At 37.3% G+C, this 19165-nt stretch overlaps 1 protein-coding gene across 42 annotated transcripts in view; it reads left to right on the plus strand.

The window, feature by feature from the left end:
• The window catches only part of SLMAP (sarcolemma associated protein), a 175287-nt gene that overhangs the window by 104772 nt on the left and 51350 nt on the right, over nucleotides 1-19165 (plus strand). For 8 of the 42 annotated variants that reach the window (XM_008964035.4, XM_055110978.2, XM_034956725.3 and 5 more), the window contains 6 exons: nucleotides 2147-2287; nucleotides 3399-3536; nucleotides 5972-6140; nucleotides 6232-6282; nucleotides 6667-6717; nucleotides 12982-13044. In XM_008964035.4, the coding sequence (XP_008962283.1) occupies nucleotides 2147-2287; nucleotides 3399-3536; nucleotides 5972-6140; nucleotides 6232-6282; nucleotides 6667-6717; nucleotides 12982-13044 (613 nt within the window). The remainder of the gene's footprint in view (nucleotides 1-2146; nucleotides 2288-3398; nucleotides 3537-5971; nucleotides 6141-6231; nucleotides 6283-6666; nucleotides 6718-12981; nucleotides 13045-19165) is intronic. The other 34 variants (XM_063602466.1, XM_063602474.1, XM_063602467.1 and 31 more) reach the window with 7 other exon arrangements.

Consider the following 19165-nt stretch of genomic DNA (forward strand, 5'->3'; position numbering starts at 1 on the left):
TTCCACCAAGGGACAACATAATGTCTAGTTGTCTTTCTTTTTGAGATTTTTATCAATCATTGATGATCCCAGCCTAGATCCATTATTTCATTACGGTTACAAATAAGGCTGGGCGCAGTGGCTCACTTCTGTAATCCCAGCACTTTGGGAGGATGAGGCGGGCGAATCACCTGAGCTCGAGAGTTCAAGACCAGTCCGACCGACATGGAGAAATCCCATCACTACTAAAAATACAAAATTAGCCGGGCATGGTGGCACATGCCTGTAATCCCAGCTACTCAGAAGGCTGAGACAGGAGAATCCCTTGAACCCAGGAGGCAGAGGTTGCAGTGAGCCAAGATCGTGCCATTGCAATGTAGCCTGGGCAACAAGAGTGAAACTCTGTTTCAACAACAACAACAAAAAAAAAGTTACAAAAATAATGATGTAATTCTGTTATTCCTTCACTTATTTAGCTGGGTTACTTCTATAAAGAGAAGTTTCCTTCCATACACAGTGGCTCATGCCTGTAATCCTAGCACTTTGGGAGGCCAAGGCAGGCGGATCGCTTGAGGTCAGGAGTTCAAAACCAGCGTGGCCAACATGGCGAAACCCCGTCTCTACTAAAAGTACAAAAATTAGCTGGACATGGTGGCATGTACCTGTAATCCAAGCTACTCAAGAGGCTGAGACAGAATTGCTTAAACCCGGTGGGGGTGGAGGTTGCAGTGAGCCAAGATCGCACCTCTGAACTCCAGCCTGGGCGACAGAGCGAGACTGTCTCAAAAAAAAAAAAAAAAAAAAAAAGCAGAGGCAGTTTGAGACCAGTATGGGCAACATGGCAAAACCCAGTATCTACCAAAAATTAAAGATTTGCTTAGCATAGTGGTACATAACCTGTAGTCCTAGCTACTCGGGAGGCTTAGGTGGAAGGATTGCTTGAGCCCAGGAGTTTGTGATTACAGTGAGTTATGATCGCAGAACTGCGCTCCAGCCTTGGTGACAAAGAGAGACCCTGTCTCTAAAAAAACGAAAAAAGGAAAAAACAATGGCCATTATTTTTTGTAACTTTGGCATCAAAAACCAAATACCACATGTTCTCATTTATAAGTGGAAGCTAAGCTATAGGTATGTAAAGGCATATAGAGTGCTATAATGGACATTGGAGACTCAGAAGTTGGGAAAGTGAGAGGGGAGTGAGGGATGAAAAACTCCCTATTGAATACAATATACACTACTCAGGTAATGAGTGCACTAAAATCCCAGACATCACCACTACATAATTCATCCATGTAACCAAAAATCACTTGTATCTCTAAAGCTATTGGAATAAAAAAATTTAAATAACCCTGAGGTATGTTTTCTACGGGGAAAGCAAGATAAGTGATTTTCTCCCCTTATTTATTAGATTTCAGAATAATGAATTGGTGGTTTTTCATCTACCAAAGACTGGCCATGAAGTGTTTTCTCACTCCACTTAGATTTAAACATATTTGATGTATTTAAATCTGGTGCAGTTGTTTTTCTTGTTTTAGAGACAGGGTCTTGCTATGTTGCCCAGGCTGGTCTTGAACTCCTGGGCTCATGCAATCCTCCCATCTCGGCCTCCCAAAGTGCCGCGGCCAGCCTATTTTTCTTATTGATGCTCAAATTATCCCATCTTTGGTCTGTGTAAATGTCTTCAGATTGATAGCTTCATGCTGTCATTTCAGACAAGATGTTTCAGGCTCATTTTGTACTTTTCCTGCCCCAGACATGAAGTCTGCTTTTCCCCCATGGTACTCTTATTCCTTTTGTTTTAACCATTGTTTTAGAATGCTTGGTGCCTTTGAAGGTAATTGATTATTTTTGCCTACAAATGTGAATATGGTGGCTTGCAGAAAATATGACAAATATAAAAGTAATTAATTTTGTATATTTTAGGGAAATTCTCAATTGCCTATAACTTTTTTTTTCTATAGTAAGTGGAAATTAATACGTTTGTGAAGGCATAATTTACTTATGCAACTTTTAAATACATCTTTAGTTAATACAGGGCCAGAATCATTTATGTTTGGAGGTACCTTAATATACAATTTAAAGTATATCATAATGTGTTAATTTTTTTCAAACAATAAATGCTTTTAAAAAATAACTTGTCTATAATTATAAATATCTTTTATTGTAGAATCAAACAGAAGATAGTTTACGAAAGGAACTTATAGCATTACAAGAGGATAAACATAACTATGAGACAACAGCCAAAGAGTCCCTGAGGCGGGTTCTTCAGGAGAAAATTGAAGTGGTTAGAAAACTTTCAGAAGTTGAGGTATTTCAATCAAAAAAAAAATACTAAATAGTATTATGAGTGTTCAAAAAAATCTCAAGCATTCCAGGATACTTTAAACTTGGGTATTATTATATAGTTAGGAAATATTTTCTGTCTGTCAGGTGGGAAGGAACAGTTACGCTGCTTTCATTGACAGCAATTCTCCATGTGAGTTTTGGTACTTATGCTCCCTAGTCAATGGCTGAGGAAATAAAAGCGTAACCAGGGAATCTTATTGTTTGCATTCTGCTTAGGATTCACCCTCCATACAGCAGACCATGATATGTGCTGGGGAATTGATCTCCTGTCACTTGGTTTTGCTTTGCTTCTATTTGAGGGGGGTCAGTGTAAGGCCAAGAGTCTACACTACTTGTTCTTTTTAAATTCACTCTGCAGAGAGGAAAACTAGCTGTGTCATATATTTAGGAAGTTCAAAGGTGAAATCATCTCCAAGGTCCTTTCTAGGTCTTGGAGGAGCAATCAAAATGCAATTTTTATTGCTTTGGGGAAAAAAATTCTAATTCATAATATAGATCTTTTCTTTGAACCACTGCAAAATTACCACATAAATAATGTATTACTAGAATTAGTTAAAATGCTCATCAGAAACTAAATGGTAAACATACCTTTCCTTACTACAGGTATAGTTTGTATTGCTACCTCATCCCATAGTGCCTGATTCACTGTTGTGTGATTAATTTGATATATAAAGAAAGTTACTAAGTGTCTTTTAATTTTTTATTAAATTAATTGCTGGATATTATTAAACTTGCTTTCAAGGATTGATAGGCTTAAAATATTTTCACAGCTAAAAGTCATACCCATTGGCCTTTCAAAAATGTAATTGTATAAAGGCAGCATCCTTTTCCTGCCCCTGCTCTACCTCCACTTTTATTTTTTTGTTGTTTTTGTTAATTCTTAGTTATGTTTTCTGTTTTAGTGTAAATTGAAATTCTTATGTTATTTGATCCAGCTTTATTTAAAGTCCAGGGCAGATGTTGATTTAGAATAGTCCATAGAATTATACTTTTTATAAATTTCATTTAGAAGGAATTCTAAATAACAAATATACACTTATTCTAATTAAATTGCCTGTAAACTTGAATCGCAGCGAAGTCTGAGTAATACTGAAGATGAATGTACCCATCTGAAAGAAATGAATGAAAGGACTCAGGAAGAATTAAGAGAATTAGCCAACAAATATAATGGAGCAGTTAATGAGATTAAAGATTTATCTGATAAATTAAAGGTATGTATTTACTCTGCCTAATAATCCCTAACACACTAGATAGCTTAAGATTTTAGGTATTGCTTTAGCTGGGCGTGGGGTGGCGGGCGCCTGTAATCCCAGCTTCTCAGGAGGCTGAGGTAGGAGAATTGCTTGAACCCAGGAGACGGAGGTTGCAGCGAGCTGAGATCACGTCACTGCACTCCAGCCTGGGCGACAGAGCGATACTCCATCTCAAAGGAAAAACAAACAAACAAACAAAAAACAGTTTGGGCCAGGCGCAGTGGCTCACGCCTGTAATCCCAGCACTTTGGGAGGCCGAGGCGGGCAGATCATGAGGTCAAGAGATTGAGACCATCCTGGCCAACATGGTGAAACCCCGTCTCTACTAAAAATACAAAAATTAGCTGGGTGTGGTGACACACGCCTGTAGTCCCAGCTCCTTGGGAGTCTAAGGCAGAAGAATCACTTGAACCCAGGAGGCAGAGGTTGCAGTGAGCCAAGATTGCACCACTGCACTCCAGCCTGGCGACAGAGCAAGACTTTATCTCACCAAAAAAAAAAAAAATTCAGTTTGAAAACCACTGGTATAGATAGATATTTTGAATTGATTTGCATAGTCTCCTTGAATGTGTTAAATTATGCTGAAAGTATGAAAGCAGGATGTAGGTGGTACTACATATTAAATAAGATTTCTATAAAAAAAGATTTTAGGTATTGCTGAATAGTTATTGATGTAAAAATTTGGTAACAGTTGAAATTTATAGTGAAAATAAGGTGTCTGTATTCCATTTAGCCCAACCTCCATTACTATAGATAATTGAAAGCCTGTAAATGCTGACATAGTTCCTCTGGATGAATATGTAGTCAGTGCTTCACAATAGACATTTTTAAAATATATAACAGGAAGTAGATGAGAATCAGCAAAACCCATGATATTCAGATGTTTTAAAACCTAAAACTGCTTATCATTAGGCCATCTAAAAGGCAGGGCCCAGCTATTTAGTGCTGTGCTGGAACAAGCCCAGAGAGAATCTGGGAATGATCTCCCTTTTAGCTTTCAGGGATGCTGTTAACTCTGCTTTAGCTGCCATTCCCTCTATCTATGAGACATCTAGGATAAGGACAGATCAGATCATAGGGTAATGATAGGGTAATGTCTAGTTGGTCCTTTAGAATCTTATAACTGAGGAAAAAAAAGTCTTATAACTGTTTGTGAAGGTCCATCTTGGTTTAATTCAGACTATGGATTGAGTGCCTAGAAGATATGTGTTTGTTAGAGAAGACCAGAGCATACCTCCATTGGTTAACCTATGATAGTTTTCAAAGTTGGTCTTGTTAAAAGGAGATTGTCGTTGTCCATTTTTGTTGCTATAAAGGAATAGCTGAGCCTGGGTAATTTATAAAGATAAGAGGTTTATTTGGCTCACAGTTCTGCAGGCTGAAGCTTCAGGCTGCTTCCACTGATGGCAGAAGGCAAAGTGGAGCTGGTACGTGTTCCATGGTGAGAGAGGGTCTGGGAGAGGTGCCAGGCTCTTTTTAAAAACCAGCTTTCATAGGACTAATAGAGTGAGAATTCACTCATTACCATGAGGACAGCACCAAGCCATTCATGAGGGATCTGCTCCCATAACCCAAACACCTCTCATTAGACCCCATCTCCAACATTGAGGATCAAATTTCAACATTGAGGCTTGGGGACGAACATCCAAACTATAGGCAGAGAGGTCTTTTTGAATAGTGATTGTACTGTCATCTCTTTACTAAATAATTTTGTTTAAAATTTCAGAATGTTAACATGATAGAACTTCAAAATTGAAATGATAGTAATTTTAGGGAAAAATCTTACTTCCCTCTTTAAAAATATGATTTTTTTTTTCCACATTGACCCTTTACCTCTGTGTGTACTGAGCCTACTTGCTTCCTCCAAGTTTCTCTCTCCTGGGTGTTATGGAGGAATAACCCAATGCAGATAATTTTTGACATCAAGCCTTTGTCTTTATCATCTTTACTGGTTTAGAAATGTCAGGTTAGCCGGGCGCAGTGGCTCATGCCTGTAATCCCAGCACTTTGGGAGGCCAAGGTGGGCTGATCATCTGAGGTCAGGCGTTCAAGACCAACCTGACCAACATGGAGAAACCCCGTCTCTTCTAAAAATACAAAATTAGCTGGGTGTGGTGGCGCATGCCTGTAATCCCAGCTACTTGGGAGGCTGAGGCAGGAGAATCACTCGAACCCGGGAGGCAGAGGTTGCCTAGGCAACAAGAGTGAAACTCCATCTCAAAAAAAAAAAAAGAAAGAAAGAAATGTCAGGTTTACAGATAATGTTCTGTAGAACATTTCTTTTCTACAGAACAAACTTTTCTTAGAAGTTTAAGTGAATAAAGGCATTCCTGGGGCTCGCTCTTAAAACAAAGTTAGGTTTGTTAAATAACTGAATTTTCTTATTTCTCTAGGTAGCAGAGGGAAAACAAGAGGAAATCCAACAGAAAGGACAGGCTGAGAAAAAAGAATTACAACATAAAATAGATGAAATGGAAGAAAAAGAACAGGAGCTCCAGGCAAAAATAGAAGCTTTGCAAGCTGATAATGATTTCACCAATGAAAGGCTAACAGCTTTACAAGGTAAGTAGCTAATCCAGAAATTGATTTTATTTTATTTTTTTTCTTTTTATCTGTGAAATATCTTTTTTTTTTTTTGGACTTTTATTTACAGTACGGTTAGAACATCTTCAGGAGAAAACTCTTAAAGAATGCAGCAGCTTAGGTAGGTGGCATCCATATTTCTTACTTAAACCTGAATTTTATCCTTAAACTTTTGACCTTGTTTACTGTCTCACACTGCATTTTTTAAGGGATGTTTTATGTATTAGGTATAAAGTATCTATATTCTTTTAGAAAATTTTCTTTAAAAATATGCTTGATTGCCACCAGTGGGCACCATTGTTTTCCTTGAGATGAGTGAAATTTCTGCTCTGAGATCTTCTACCTCGGGATATTTAAATAAGAAAAGTACATGAACAGCAGGATCCCTTTTAAAGTGTTCTATACAATCTTAATCTTAGGAATGCAGAATGCCATGGTTACACTTGAGACCACATTTAAAGTAATACTTCTTTGATCAGGCAATGATATACTGTCTTAATCCTAGGGATACAAGTTGATGACTTCTTACCTAAAATAAATGGGAGCACAGAAAAAGGTAGTGTAAAAAACTTAAATATATATATACTTTTTATGATATCATTTTAGTATTTAAGCAGGATAAGGAGTTCAGGGTTTTAAGTGTTTGGAATGAAAAGCATGCTCTCACAGATCATTGAACCCCATCATTTAAAAATCAAGCTTTCCTTTATTTTGTAAGAGTTGATGCTGTGATCAATTCTTAGATATCCCTTGTTATATGGAAATTTCAATTACTCAAATAAGAAAATTATTAAGTTCACCTTTAGCAATATATAATATAGATCTTTTTCCCCACTCTGTTTTTCGAAGAGCTGTACTACCATTTTGTTTCATCAAGTTCTGCCTCCAGTGATACTTGACCCCCATTTAAAACGTTCGAGTTTATTTAACAGCTTATTGAGCCCTTGGACATATCGTAGAAACTACTTTGTTTATCCATCTGTTTCACTGATCAGAGAGAACAGGGTCAGTTTTTTCTGCCATCAGAAAAATCTTTTATTAGTTGTTGGTTCTGTGACCCTTCTTTCTGGACAGCGTGGGTTCTCTCTTGCCAAAAACATATAGCCACTATTGGTTTTCCTGTCACTACATGGGGTACTTTTTACCCAGTGACCTCTATTATCCTTCAGTCTTGAAGATCCCTAGTCATTCTCCGTCTCTCCCCTTCCATCTAACATTAATTGAGCACCAACTATGTGCCAGACCCTGCACTCGGTGCTTGGAGTACAGTAGAAATTAAACTCTTTTCTGTGTTTACCAATCTGTGTGCCTTTCATCTCAGTTTTCTACAGAAGTTAGTGGAAGATATCAGAGTTGATACCCAGAACTTATTAAATATTTTTTCCCTTAGCCAGGCATTGTGGTGTGCGCCTGTAGTCCCAACTACCTGGGAGGCTGAGGTGGGAGGGTCAGCTGAGCCCAGGAGGTTGAGGCTGCAGTGAGCCATAATTGTGCCACTGCACTCCAGCCCGGGTGACGGAGCGAGGCCCTGTCTTTAAAAAAAAAAAAAAAAGAAAAGAAAAGACAAAATATTTTTTCCATGTATCAAGGGATATCATAATAGTTCTTGGGCAGCAATCAAACTGGTAGAGTTAGGAGGTGGGTTTTTTGGTTCTTTTTTTGTTTGGTTTTGTTTGGTCAGGTTTTAATCAAGAGCTGGCAGTATAGGCTCAGGTAATTGTGTGTATGTTAGCTGCAAGGTCAAAACCTTATTTGCATATGTAATGAATTTTTAAACTCTCAAGAAAAATGTTCATTGATCATTGCTGTTTGACTATTCTACGTATGTTTTGTAAAATGCATTGACTTTTTAAAATTCCAATTTGATGGAATTTAAATTTGAGAATTTTTAAAGGTGTAGTTTATATTCATTGCGATCAAGCAGATCGCTTGAGCTCAGGAGTTTCAGACCAGCCTGAGCATCATGGTGAAACTTTATCTCTACAAAAAATACAAAAATTAGCCACGCATGGTGGCCACACACCTGTAATCCCAGCTACTCAGGAGGCTGAGGTGGGAGGATCACTTGAGCCCAGGAGGTCGAGGCTGCAGTGAACTGAGATCATGCCACTGCAGGCGATGGGAGTGAGACCCTGTCTCAAAAAAAAAAAAAAAATCATGTCCAGGGCAGTGGCTCACACCTGTAATCCCAGCACTTTGGGAGGCCAAGGCGGGTGGATCACTTGAGGTCAGTAGTTGAAGACCACCAAGGTCTGGACAACTTTGTGAAACCCTGTCTCTACAAAAAATACAAAAATTAGCTGGGCGTGGTGGCACGCTACTGTAATCCCAGCTACTCTAGGAGGCTGAGGCAGGAGGATCACTTGAACCTGGGAGGCAGAGGTTGCAATGAGCCCAGATCGTGCCACTGCACCCCAACCTGGGCAACAGAGTGAGACTCTTGTCTCAAAAAACAAAACAAAACAAAACAGTCAATCAGTCATCACCCTCTTGATTTTATATTTATTAATAATGTTAGTATTAACCCAAGCTGGGAACCTGCTATTCATTCCTTCAGTTAAGAGAATCGTTTTATGTACATGGAACCGTCTTTATACTATTTAGAGTTGTAAAATTACTGATTCATTTTTTTCCAGTTCCAGTTGGTTCAGATGAAAATAATAGTAGACTGTTTTCATATTGTATTAATATAATTGTTAAAGACTCCTTGATTTTAAGAATAAATATTTTAGATACTTAAAGGTAACTCCTTGCCATAATTATTTTTTCCTTATTTGTGTGCTTGCTTTTTTGGTGGTGATATATTGAGTTACGGTATGATAGTGACTAATAGAATATTTTAAAAGAAACTAAGCAATAAATTTCTAGATGTACACGAAAACTTAGTTAAGGGTGGACTTTGGAATAAGATGGGTCACTTAATTCCATTCCAAATCACTTGTAATATAATAATGAACCAATTTTCAAGTATCCCAGTATTACCAATGTCCATACCCATATTATATAATTTTAACTAAGTTATTCTTTAAATAGTAGAGAGAGAGCCAAATATAGTTGTAAGAGGATATTTTTAAATATCTGAAGATGTTAAAATTAGTAATACTAATACTTTCAGTGAATCCCATTTTAAAAATTAAATATAATGTAGCTACTAAAAGCACAGGTTTTGTACTGTAAATTTTTTGTGTGTCTTATCTAATAAGCATAAGCTGAATGTATCTTAGAGAGTAAAGGACAGTGTTGTCTGAAATAAACATAAGGCTGGGTGTGGTGGCTCACACCTATAATCCCAGCACTTTGGGAGGCCAAGGTGGAAGGATTGCTTGTGTCCAGGAGTTCAAGACCAGCCCGAGCAACATAGTGAGACCCCATCTCTATAAAAAAATTAAAAATTAGCTGGGCATAGTGGTGTGCACCTGTAGACCCAGCTCCTCAGGAGGCTAGATGGGAGAATCACTTGATCCCAGGAGGTCAAGGCTGCAGTGAGTCATGATCACACCACTGTACTCAGCCTGGGTGACAGAGTGAGACCCCATCTCAAAAAAATAAAAAATAAACATAATGAGAGCCACATACATAATTTTAAATTTTCTGCTGGGCAAAGTAGCTTGCTCCTGTAATCCCAGCAAGGGAGGATTGTTTGAGCCCAGAAGCTCGAAACCAGCCTGGGCAACATAGTGAGACCCCATCTCTAAAAAGAAAAAAAAATTTTTTTTTTTTAATTAGTGAGGTGTAGTGGCATGTGCCTGTAATCCCAGCACTTTGGGAGGCTAAGCAGGGAAGACTGCTTGAGGCCATTAGTTTGAGACCAGCCTGGGCAACATAGTGAGACCTCTGTCTCTACACAAAATTTAAAAATTAGCCAAGTGTGGTAGTACACACCTGTGGTCCTAGGTAGTTGGGAGGCTGAGGAGGGAGGATCCCTTGAGCCCAGGAATTCAAGGTTGCAATAAACTATGATTGTGCCACTGTACTCCAGCCTGGACAACACAGTAAGACCCTGTCTCTTAATTTAAAAAAATTCTGGCAGCCACATTGTATTAGTCAGGGTTCTCTAGAGGGACAGAACTAATGGAATATATATATATATAATATATATATGTGTATTATATATAAAATATATATTATATATATTATATATGTGTGTATTATATATAATATATAATATGTGTGTATTATATATAATATATATTATATATGTGTATTATATATAATATATATTATATATGTGTATTATATATAATATATATATAATATATATATATAAAGGGGAGTTTATTAAGTATTAACTCACACAATCACAAGGTCCCACATAGGCCATCTGCAAGCTGAGGAGCAAGGAGAGCCAGTCTGAGTTCCAAAACTGAAGAACTTGGAGTCTGATGTTCGAGGACAGGAAGCATCCAGCACAGGAGAAAGATGTAGGCTGGGAGGCTAGACCAGTCTCTCTTTTCACATTTTTCTGACTGCTTATATTCTAGCTGCACTGGCAGCTGATTAGGTTGTGCCCGCCCAGATTAAGGGTAGGTCTGCCTTTCCCAGCCTACTGACTCAAATGTTAATCTCCTTTGGCAACAACCTCACAGACACACCCAGGATTAATACTTTGTATCCTTTAATCCATTCAAGTTGACACTCAGTATTAACCACCACACACATTAAAAATATAAAAAGCTGGGTGCAGTGGTACATGCCTGTTGTCCCAGTTACTTGGGAGGCTAAGGTAGGAGGATCCCTTGAGGCCAGGAGTTTGAGGTTGTAGTGCACTACAGTCACACCTGTGAATAACTACTGCACTTGATCCTAGACAACATAGCAAGATCCCATCTCTATTACATATATATATATAATATATATAAACAAAACAAATTCTAATGATCTATTTTGCCTACAGCATCCAAAATATTTCAATATTAATAAATATTAAAATGATTAATAAATTATTCATAAAATATTTCATATCACTGTTTTCTTACTAATTCATTGAAATCATTGTACATTTGTTTTATGCTTAGGACATCTCAATTAGAGCTAGCCACATTTGAAGGGTTTAGTAACTACAGTAGCTAATGGCTATAGTATTAGATAACACAGGTATATAAATAAAAATCCATAGGAAACTCATTTATATAAATAAAATGTATTTTAAGTAGAGTGGTTCTCTATCTTTTTATATTAATATCGGATTTTATCTAAACCAGTTTAGTAAATATTTTAATGTAGAGTTCAGATAAAAGTGTGATTGTTAGCTTTGTAAGTAATGGTGGGATGTCCCTCTTTAATAAATGTCATCTTAAGTTCTTTGATATTAGTCTGAAATATGTTTCAAATATGTTTTGTAAAGTCCTTTAGTTAAAATATCATTCCAAATGAGTTTATATATATATAACATGATGATGTAGTTAGAGTTTTTAAAGTGTTACCATAGCTAAAATAGGATTTATGAAAAACAACTTTTTATCTTGGCAATTACTATTATACTGAGGGCTCCCGTTTTGCTTTTCCTGGATCCAGTTGTCAAATTCTTATTTATTAGATTTTTTTTTAATTTCAAATTTCTGTTGCTGTTAGTATTTTTTTCTTTTTGAGGCTATATTGTATCACTATATAGTATTCTAGGTATGTAGTGCATTGGTCTCTCCAGAACACAAGTTTTATCAACCTTTTTCCTCCATGTTTTTGTCTTACACTGATGTTGATGATAGATGAGAGGCTCTGCACACCATGTAACTTATTAAAGCATAATGATAAATTTTAGTATAGAATTAAAGAAGGTAGCCAACAGGAAGGATGTAAAGAGAGGTAAGGCATGATCTAAGTCGGTAGTGTCTGCCTCTCATGCAAAGTTGAGACGATTGAGGAGTAACGTGGCCTGAGGTGGACGAGAGGGGAAGGAGGTTTTTATAGAGAGAATGGTGCCAACTCATGTGTCCCCTTTGACAGATTCTAATGCTTTCACACTTTCCAAGTAGTCATTATGTCAGAATATGTTTTTAACACTTCAACTTCCAAAATCGATTTGGTCATTTTGAAAGATATAAATACACATTAAAGGACATTATCCAGATTCAGAAGTAACTCTTTAAATCACAATAAAGATTATTGTAAGAAAAGAACTGAAACTTTTATTTAACCACTATGTTACATTTTTATTGTCTCCATTCATTTCTTTAAATGAAAAATAAATTCTGTTTGACTTGAGCAAAACCATTTACCAAGCTCTTACTTTGAAATGAATAGGCACTGATTTTGGTCATTTGGGCAGAGATAAACAATTTAATGTTTTAATACTGTATGAGGTACAGGAAGATTATGAAATGAATATGTAAAACTTATTACATCAATTTCTTAAAAATTTTATGGTATTACTTTATGATATTCTTAAAGTATTTACCTTTTGCCTCTTAACTAAGATGAATAGCTTTGAAGAGGGAGTATGATAGAACAATCACTTGAAAATTAATTTAATTTAATAATGACAAACTTAAATTATTTAAGGGTATTTGTTGAGTTCTAGTGGACAAAAGGTAGAAGAACCATTAAAGTGGAAGAACCATTTTAAAGCAATATATTTATGTGATTTTCTTGAGCTCTTTGGATAAAAACTACACCTTTAAAAGCTAACCATTCAGTGTACAAATTAATAATAATTTTCAGTCATTTAACTCCAAAATATTTCTGCTTTAGTATCAAAATATATTAAGCCTTTATTAGTCTTACTTAGTACCCGTGTTAATACTTTTCAGTTTTCCTACCTTTGCTGTTGGTTTTCAAAGACAGCAACAAACTATATCCTTAAAGGTGTTTCTTTCTTTATTAGAGCACTTGCTTTCAAAGAGTGGCGGGGACTGCACTTTTATTCATCAATTCATAGAATGCCAGAGTGAGTACAGAGTATTTTTCACATTGATTTTAATGAAGTCAGGGGCTAAAACTTAAAAGTGAGAGGTAAAATGAGGATCTCAATGTGTTTGTTATAGCAGAAGTGCTTAAAGGGGCATCTTTAGACAGCAGCAAACCTTTTCATAACTATTTGTCTTTTGAGAAAAGTATTTCTGTTGCATTTGCCTTCACAGATGGAGCTGAGCATTTCATAATAGCTACCATAAAAAAGAGGGAAACTTTCAAGCTTGTTAAATTTGAGGTTCTTAAATAAATTTCTTAGAGAAAATGAAGCCAGAAAAATAATTATTTAGTTTGGGCACTCCATTCTGAAGATGGCCCTCAGAGTAGCAGGAGCTTTTTAGAGAGGTAGTAGCAGTAGATTGTCCTACAATCTGACCTCCACTGCCTATCCATGGGAAGTTGTAAAAGGCTATCTTTAAGAATATTTTAAAGAGGCCAGGTGTGGTGGTGCACGCCTATAATCACAGCTACGTGGGAGGCTGAGGTGGGAGAATCGCTTGAACCTGGTAGGCAGATGTTGCAGTGAGCCGAGATCGCACCATTGCACTCCAGGCTGGGCAACAGAGCAAGACTCTGTCTCAAAAAATATATATATTTTAAAGATGGATTGGCTTGGCTGGGCACGGTGGCTCACACCTGTAATCCTAGCACTTTGGGGAGGCCGAAGTGGGTGGATCACCTGAGGTCAGGAGTTTGAGACCAGCCTGACCAACATGGTGAAATACCGTCTCTACTAAAAATACAAAAATTAGCTAGGTGTGGTGGCAGGCGCCTACAATCCCAGCTTCTTGGGAGGCTGAGGCAGGAGAATTGCTTGAACCCAGGAGGTGGAGGTTGCAGTGAGCCGAGGTCGTGCTACTGCACTCCAGCCTGGATGACAAGAGCAAGACTGTATCTCCAAAGACAGACAAACAAACAAACAAAACGATAAATTGGCTTTTGAAGTGATTTAGACCTCTGCTGAATTCTGAACAAAGATGTCATTAATTCCTTTTTACTTGAAAGTCCCAAAAGCTGCTTAAATCTGTAACAATTGCAAGGTTATGATATTTTCTTGGTTTTGTTAAGTAAAGGTCATTGTATGTGGTAAAGATTTGTTGATAATGTCTACGGTTTTTCCCATCAAGCAAATACTTTCTCAGGCATTCTTCTCATTCTGCTCTCCTTTCTTGGAAATGTGGTTTCCCAAGTTTTTATGCTCATAATTTCATTTTGTGGATATTCATGCATATGTGCCCCCCGCTACCCTGCCCCACTACCTCAGGAGCGCTTGGGGGTTCTATGGGTCATGCCTGGTAATTAAAACAGACACAAATTCAACAAATCAAATGTTATACTCCTTAGAGATCCTTCAAAGAAACTGAGAATTTCATTTAATAGTTTTCACAGAGCTTCTGTTTTTGCAGTTTCGATACTATAATATTAAGTATAAGTTGAGTATTACTTAGAGACAATTTATTTAATAAATGTGACATATTTCTTTGTCCTTTTAAAACAATATTTGGCCGGGCATGGTGGCTCACGCCTGTAATCCCAGCACTTTGGGAGGCCGAGGTGGGCGGATCACCTGAGGTCAGGAGTTTGAGATGAACCTGGCCAACATGGTGAAACCCCATCTCTACTAATAATAAAAAAATTAGCCAGGGGTGGTAGCACGTGCCTATAATCCCAGCTACTTGGGAGGCTGAGGCAGGAGAATTGCTTGAACCTGGGAGGCGGAGGTTGCAGTGAGCCGAGGCCGTGCCACTGCACTCCAGCCTAGGCGACAGAGTGAGACTCTGTCTCAAAAAAAAATTAAAAAGTAAAAAAATAAATAAATAAAACAATATTTATAAAGCAAAGATTAGTACATCTTTTTGTTACCTTCTGATTACTAAATCTCATTTTTATGGGAAATTGGCACAGGGACCTGGGGCAAAATAATTGGTGTCCACTGATACCAACTAAAAGAATATCTAATCTAAAATGCAAATCTTTAGGCCAGGTGCTATGGCTCACGTCTGTAATCCTGCTCTTTCGTGGGCCTAGGCAGGAGGATCCCTTGAGGCCAGGAGATCAAGACCAGCTTGGGCAACATAGTGAGACCCATTCCTATAAAAAACTTTAAAAAATTATCCAGGAGAGGCTGGGAGCTGTGGCTTATGCCTATAATCCCAGTACTTTGGAAGGCTGAGGCGGGCTGATCACTTGAGGTCAGGAGTTTGAGACCAACCTGGCCAACATGGTGAAACCCCATCTCTACTAAAAATACACAAAATTAGCTGGGGCGTGGTGATGCATGCCTGTAATCCCAGCTACTCAGAAGGCTGAAGCAGGAGAATCACTTGAACCTGGGAGACGGAGGTTGCAGCGAGCCAAGATCACACCACTGCACTCCGGCCTGGGCAACAGAGCGAGACTGTCTCAGCAACAGCAACAACAAAAAAATTATCCGGGAGTGATGGCACATGTATGTAGCCCTAGGTACTCAAGAAGCTAAGGTGGGAGGACCCCCTGAGCCCAGGAGTTCAAGGCTCCAGTGAGCTATAGTTGTGCCACTGCACTCTAACTTAGGCAACAGAGCAAATCCCTGTCTCTAAAAAATAAAATAAAATACAAATCTTTAGAAGAAAGATTTTTATTTTGAACTTTTAAGATTTATATTTTGAACCCTAATGAGAGCAGATAATTATCAAAAGAATGTCTACTCAGTTACAATTTGCAAAAATCCTTGTTTTATTTTGTTATTATTACTGGCTTACTTAAAACAAAACAACTTTTTGCCAGTAGTCCCAGCTACTCAGGAGGCTGAGGTGGGAAAATCACTCGAGCCTAAGGCAACATACTGAGACTCTGTCTCTTTGGGGAAAAAGAAAAAAAAAAAAAAGCCAGTGAGGTGGCTCACGCCTGTAATCCCAACACTTTGGGAAGCCGAGACTGGTGGATCACTTGAGGTCAGGAGTTCAAGACCAGCCTGACCAACATGTTGAAACCACATCTCTACTAAAAATACAAAATTAGCCAGGCGTGGTGGTAGGCGCCTGTAGTCTCAGCTACTTGGGAGGCTGAGGCAGGAGAATCACTTGAACCTGGGAGATAGAGGTTGCAGTGAGCCGAGATTGTGCCATTGCACTCCAGTCTGGGCAACAAGAGCGAAACTCTGTCTCAAAAAAAAAAAAAAAAGCTTTTTACTTTTTAATGTCTATTTTATTATTGAACATTTCACTTAAAATAGTATAAAATACTTAGCTATATTTGTAACACAGAATAAAGTTTGCTTTAAATATACAAAAGGTGTTTGAAGATTTTTGTTGCATCATAGTTTGGGGGGAAAATGGACCAAATAAACATGCAGAGATAGCACAGAATTTATATAAATTACACCAAATCCCTTCAGTGGGAATGTTAGAAAGTTATTAAAATGATGTTTATGAGGACTGTGTAATAGCATGAGAAAATACTAAACAGGTAGTACCTACATACAAGAAAAAAATCAAAATATAAAATCCCATTTTTGTGTACAAAGGGTGGACCAAAGAACAGTGAAAAAAACCAGGCACAGTGGCTCATACCTGTAATCTCAGCACTTCAGGAGGCCAAGGTGGGAGGATTGCTTGAGCCAGGAATTTACAGCCAGCCTGGGCAACATAGTGAGACCCCATCTCTACAAAAAATTAGCTGGCCATGGTGATAACATGCCTGTGTCCCAGCTACTCAGGAGTCTGAAGCAGGAGGATCGCTTAAACCCATGAGGTCGAGGCTGCAGTGAACCATGATCACACCATTGCACTCCAGCCTGGGCTACAGAGCAAGACCTGTCTCAGAAAACAAAAACAACAACAAAACAAAAGAAAATAAGTATTCCCAGACATCTGAATCTGAGTGCAAACAGAGAAAGTTTGGGCTATGAGTTCAGGTAGCTAAGGAGAGGCCTACTATTAAAATCTGTTTGGTTTCTGAGTTTCAGGTAGCAAGTAGTAAGAATTTGGTTATTGGTGATTCCAGAGGTATTTCAAAACTTTCCAAATCTGTTCGTTTCCTTAAATTTGGGTAACCAGAGTTGGGAAAGTGAGGGTTGACTCTGGTTTGACTTGTCAGAAGGGACATTTTATCATTTTATGACATGCTGCCATTGTAAAAATTGTTGTGTTTAATAAGTATTTTTAACATTATAAGCAAGACAAATTCAGCAAATATCTTAAGTAAATTTATACTCAAGCACTTTTAAAACAATTTTGGATTACGTATTAACAAGTGCACACAAGGTTTTTTGCCATTATTTTCATTGATAGGTATCTTGAACTGATTTATAATTTTGAATATGAAGTAAATATTTGTGTGCAGTGCTGCTTCATATTTCTTGTTTCCAGTCTTTTAAAAAGCAAATGTTAAATACCTAGCCTTCGTTATTTATTAGTGCTTCTATAGTATAATTCACCTTGTGTTTTAAAAATTAGAAAGCAAATCATTTATTTCCATAAGGTTTTCCTTGTCTGTCTTTAATATGTTGACAGATTTTTCAGTTTATGTGTATGAATCTGTAAGAGAACAATTTGGTTGTTGGCTCTTTCCATTTAAAAGTTGTAGAAAATAAATGAATTGAAACACATTTCAATTTGTTTTCCTTTTATGGTAAAACAGACTTTTTAAAGAAAAACTTCTCTTTTCTAAGAAAAACTTTAAATTCCAGACAAAGAAATTGGACTTTGAACAGAGATTTAAATAATGTTTTGCATAATTTCAGAACTATAAAGTAAATATTCTCTATTAAAAGATCTTTACCACATATAATCTAGAATTAGGAAGTCACTTCAGTAAAACTTGCTAAAAAAAGCTTCAGCAATATTTTCCTCTTCAGGGATTCAGACATGAGCTTGGTTTAGGCAAAACTCCACATTTAGTGTTCTCTGCAAATTTTAGTTACTTAAAGTTTACCATATAAACTTAATGGATACATTGAAACTTTTTGTGTTCTGCTAAAGATGCTTTCCAAATTAAGAAATAATGTATCTCTAAATCTGTTTCATACATATCCATGAACTCTGTCACTTGATTAACTTGTATGCGTGGTGGAAAGATGAAGGGTGAAAGGACATGGAGAACTGCCATCACTTGGTGGGCATAGAGTGAGAGATAGCCTTCTCTGGACTGCTGCCTGCCCCTTTGATTTCTTTTGCTACTGTCTGTTCTAATGAGGAGAGAGGCATCACTGCCAGATGCCAGAGAAATTTTCCTGAGGTCTACTTTGTAGAGACAAACTGCCCACTCCCCAAGGGCATCTCTCTCGATGGTAGAGTTAATCAGTGCCCTAAAGTAGACCTCATGCCTTTGTATTCTTTTTTTTTTTTAACACCTGAGATCTGAGGATGTATTCTTAATCCGTGTTTGTTATTATTATGAGACTTAACTTTTTGTTGTTATTAGTTTAATTAATATTTTATGTCTTACTGTTTTTTTCCTGATTTTCAGAAAAATCTTTCTCTCTGCCTCCCACCCCCGTAACTAGGAAAAATTATAGTCACTATCTGTATATGCTTTTCTCATTCCCTCCTTTCTCTTAGGGCTTTGCTCTCACATAGAAATTGCCTTATTTGGAGTAATGTATTGAATTGATGTTGCTTATGTGACTGAATGTTTATTTTTCATCACTCTTTGAGGTCAGCCTCTCTGAACAGTCTCAGTATTCTGATTACATATTCTACTCGAAACAGATTTTTAGATTTTCATTTTGTAAACTTTTATTTCTCTAAGCCAAAGCAGTTTATGGCAAATAATAGAAAACATGTATTGTGTTTCCCTGCTCATAATATGTTATGTCCCTGTAATAGGAAAACTCTGAGTGTCAGCTAGGTGCTGCTAATTTTATTTTTTTATTCTCAGAGTGGTTTATTCAATCTAAGATGTATTAGAGAGTTGTTTGTACTGATCATTTCCCTAGTCAGCCCACTTTCTAACATATCTACCAGATTTTCTCCCATTATAACTGCCCAGGTGACAATCTTAAGTACATGCCAATGGTGTTTTGGTATGTGTACTGTTGCTTTTTAAAAAAGATCTGTTTCCATATTCTTGAAATTGGTCCCTTTCACTTTGTTTTCAGTCTATCCTTGAATTCTAAA

Source organism: Pan paniscus, chromosome 2, assembly GCF_029289425.2.
Source record: "Pan paniscus chromosome 2, NHGRI_mPanPan1-v2.0_pri, whole genome shotgun sequence".
Classification (NCBI taxonomy): Eukaryota; Metazoa; Chordata; class Mammalia; order Primates; family Hominidae; genus Pan; species Pan paniscus.